The 2444-nt window shown below is 36.3% G+C and overlaps 1 protein-coding gene across 1 annotated transcript; it reads right to left on the bottom strand.

The window, feature by feature from the left end:
• Positions 1-380: 380 nt before the first annotated feature.
• On the bottom strand, positions 381-1739 carry LOC122017882 (noroxomaritidine/norcraugsodine reductase-like). Its single transcript, XM_042575594.1, has 5 exons — positions 1585-1739; positions 1301-1508; positions 981-1197; positions 779-885; positions 381-697 (listed from the first exon to the last, which is right to left on the bottom strand). The coding sequence occupies exons 1-5, from the start codon at positions 1677-1679 to the stop codon at positions 521-523; spliced, it is 804 nt and encodes a 267-aa protein (XP_042431528.1). The 5' UTR covers positions 1680-1739; the 3' UTR covers positions 381-520.
• Between the last annotated feature and the right edge of the window lie 705 nt (positions 1740-2444).

Genomic DNA, 2444 nt, shown 5'->3' with positions numbered 1-2444 from the left:
ATACATTGATTTTCATTTGAAATGATTCGGAGTTCTCAAGATCCATCAGTGAATTGCGAACGAAACTAACTAACGTACCTACACCATTCAAAAGTTTAATTTTTTTTTAACCAGGAGAATCTAAGAATTTATTGATGGAGTTGGTTAGTGAGTATTATAGTCCTAAATCTTATAATAAGCTTATGACAAATTTTATCAAGCCTTTACAAGTTTGAAAATTTAATATACGGACAAGATGAAATTATCTTATATACTTAGAGAACTTTAAATTAATTTAAATCAGAATAAATATACTCATATAAGTCTCTATATAATGTAAATACGTCCCAGATATACAACAACAATAACAAAAATTTTAAGCTAAATTATTGCCATAGAGGTCATGATAAGGATTTGAATATATTTCTCCATATAAGAACTTAAATGAAGAGTTCAAACACCATCTTATTCAACATGTTCACAAATAAGAACATAATCCCAAACACCAGGCCACCCTATTCAAAGATACCTCCATAGCTACTTAGTGATTTCCGTTGACAATTCTGCCTCCGTCGACGACGATAACCTGACCATTCACGTAGCAAGAAGGAGGGAGGCAAAGGAAGGCCACGACGCCGGCCACATCCTCCGGCTCCCCCAAACGCCCAAGAGGCACGCGATGATTCTCCCTCGCCACAAATTCCTCGTCTTGCACCAACTGCCACAATAAACAAATTCATATTCATCAGCCAAAATCAAATCTTTCTTTTCTAGATCACAAGAAGCTGTGTTCACTTACAGCGTCAATGAGCGGTGTTCTTATGTACCCTGGAGCTACACTGTTTGTTCTGATGTTATCTTTGGCCCATTCACAAGCAAGATTTCTAGTGAGTTGATTCATTGCTCCTAATCAAATTAAAGAGAAAAACATAAAACTATCTGAGCAATTTGTTGATCTTGCTAATGATTCGAGCAAATTCAATCTATGCAAGAAGTAGTACCTTTGGTTGATGCATACACAGACAAATCATCCAGTGCAATGAAGCCACAAATGGAGGTGATGAACACAATACTGCCTCCTCCACAAGCCCTAAGGAGAGGGTAAGCGAGTTGGCTCAAGTGGAATGCCGATTCCAGGTTTGTGCTGATCACGAGCTTGAAATCCTCCAGGGTTTGCTCCACCGTCGGTTTGAGGACCCCCGTCCCTGCATTGTTAACCTGCAAAACGAAGAAGAATAATTATCGATCGGTTTCCGTGAGCATTCAGATTTGGCTTAGGGGGGTTTAGAAGGGGATGAAAATAAAAAGGGGGAATTAATACCAAAATGTTGAGCTTCCCGTCGAATTGGGACTTCACCGTCGCCATGAGCTTCTCTCTCTCGCTCGGGGACGAAACGTCGCAGACAGATCCGGTGACTTTGAGCTTGGAATCGCGCCATTGTTGCAGGCACTTCTCCAGATCTGCTTGGCTGCGGGCGCAAGTGTGCACCGCCGACCCAAGTCTGGCGAGCTCCTCGACGATCGCATACCTAAGTTAAGCTTGATGAATGAGTAGAAATATATAGATGGAAAGAGATGGAGTATTCGATCGAGGAATGTAACTACCCGATTCCCTTGGAACCTCCGGTGACCAGAGCAGTCGTCCCGGCGAGAGACCATCTGTTTGTGTCAATAGGAGTGTGTTCTTGGACGCTGCTCATGCTTCTATTTTCGGGAAGGAATACCTCATCGGAAAGGAATTAACTACTTGTGGGAAAAACAAATAAATAAATAAAGGCGAATATGCTGGTCCAGCGTCTCTGTCAGTTCGCCCATAATCAATACGGAAAAAGTTAATCATGATGCATAAGAAGACAAGTGACAGATGGAGTAAGATCGGGAAAGAAATTTCCTGTTGGATCGAGAGAAAGAGGAGTCTTGGCCTTGGGTCGAAAACACAGGAGAGGATAGAAGCCAAGACATTTCTTATTAGTATTACCATCACCTGGTAAACGGCGGAGAAAATCAACGCCATTATTTTTTAACAATATTTTCTTTTCACATAATTACTATTATAAATATTAGAATAATAAAAATATTCGATTGAATTATCAAATGTCTTATAGAAAATAAAATTATCACATATTAAAATAATTTTAAGTTGATTAAAATTATTTTAAATTATTTATTTATTTTTTTATAAAATATATAAATGCACTATTGTATTAAAATTATTTATAAAATATTAAAATAAATTAATTCAATTTAATTAAAATTATTAAATTATAATATTATTTTATTAAAATATTTTTTATTAAATTATCAAAATTATTTTAAATTAATCAATTAAAATCAATAACTTTTTACTGAACTATATAAATTACCAAATTACACAGGGAAATTTTAAAATTATCAAATCGCATATCTATTTCTAATTTTATCCTTATTAGTGGAATGATATTATGAAACAATCGAATCGATTTGGC

Source organism: Zingiber officinale, chromosome 8B (assembly GCF_018446385.1).
Source record: "Zingiber officinale cultivar Zhangliang chromosome 8B, Zo_v1.1, whole genome shotgun sequence".
Classification (NCBI taxonomy): Eukaryota; Viridiplantae; Streptophyta; class Magnoliopsida; order Zingiberales; family Zingiberaceae; genus Zingiber; species Zingiber officinale.
Note: the sequence above shows the minus strand (reverse complement) of the source record. Positions and strands in the feature narration are given on the sequence as shown.

Excerpts from the sequence above, each read along its gene's own strand:
- LOC122017882 (XM_042575594.1), bottom strand. The coding sequence starts at position 1,679 with ATGAGCAGCGTCCAAGAACACACTCCTATTGACACAAACAGATGGTCT. Across the intron at positions 1,198-1,300 it reads ACGGGAAGCTCAACATTTTG|GTTAACAATGCAGGGACGGG; the intron begins GTATTAATTCCC and ends TTCGTTTTGCAG. Across the intron at positions 886-980 it reads TGTGTATGCATCAACCAAAG|GAGCAATGAATCAACTCACT; the intron begins GTACTACTTCTT and ends TAATTTGATTAG.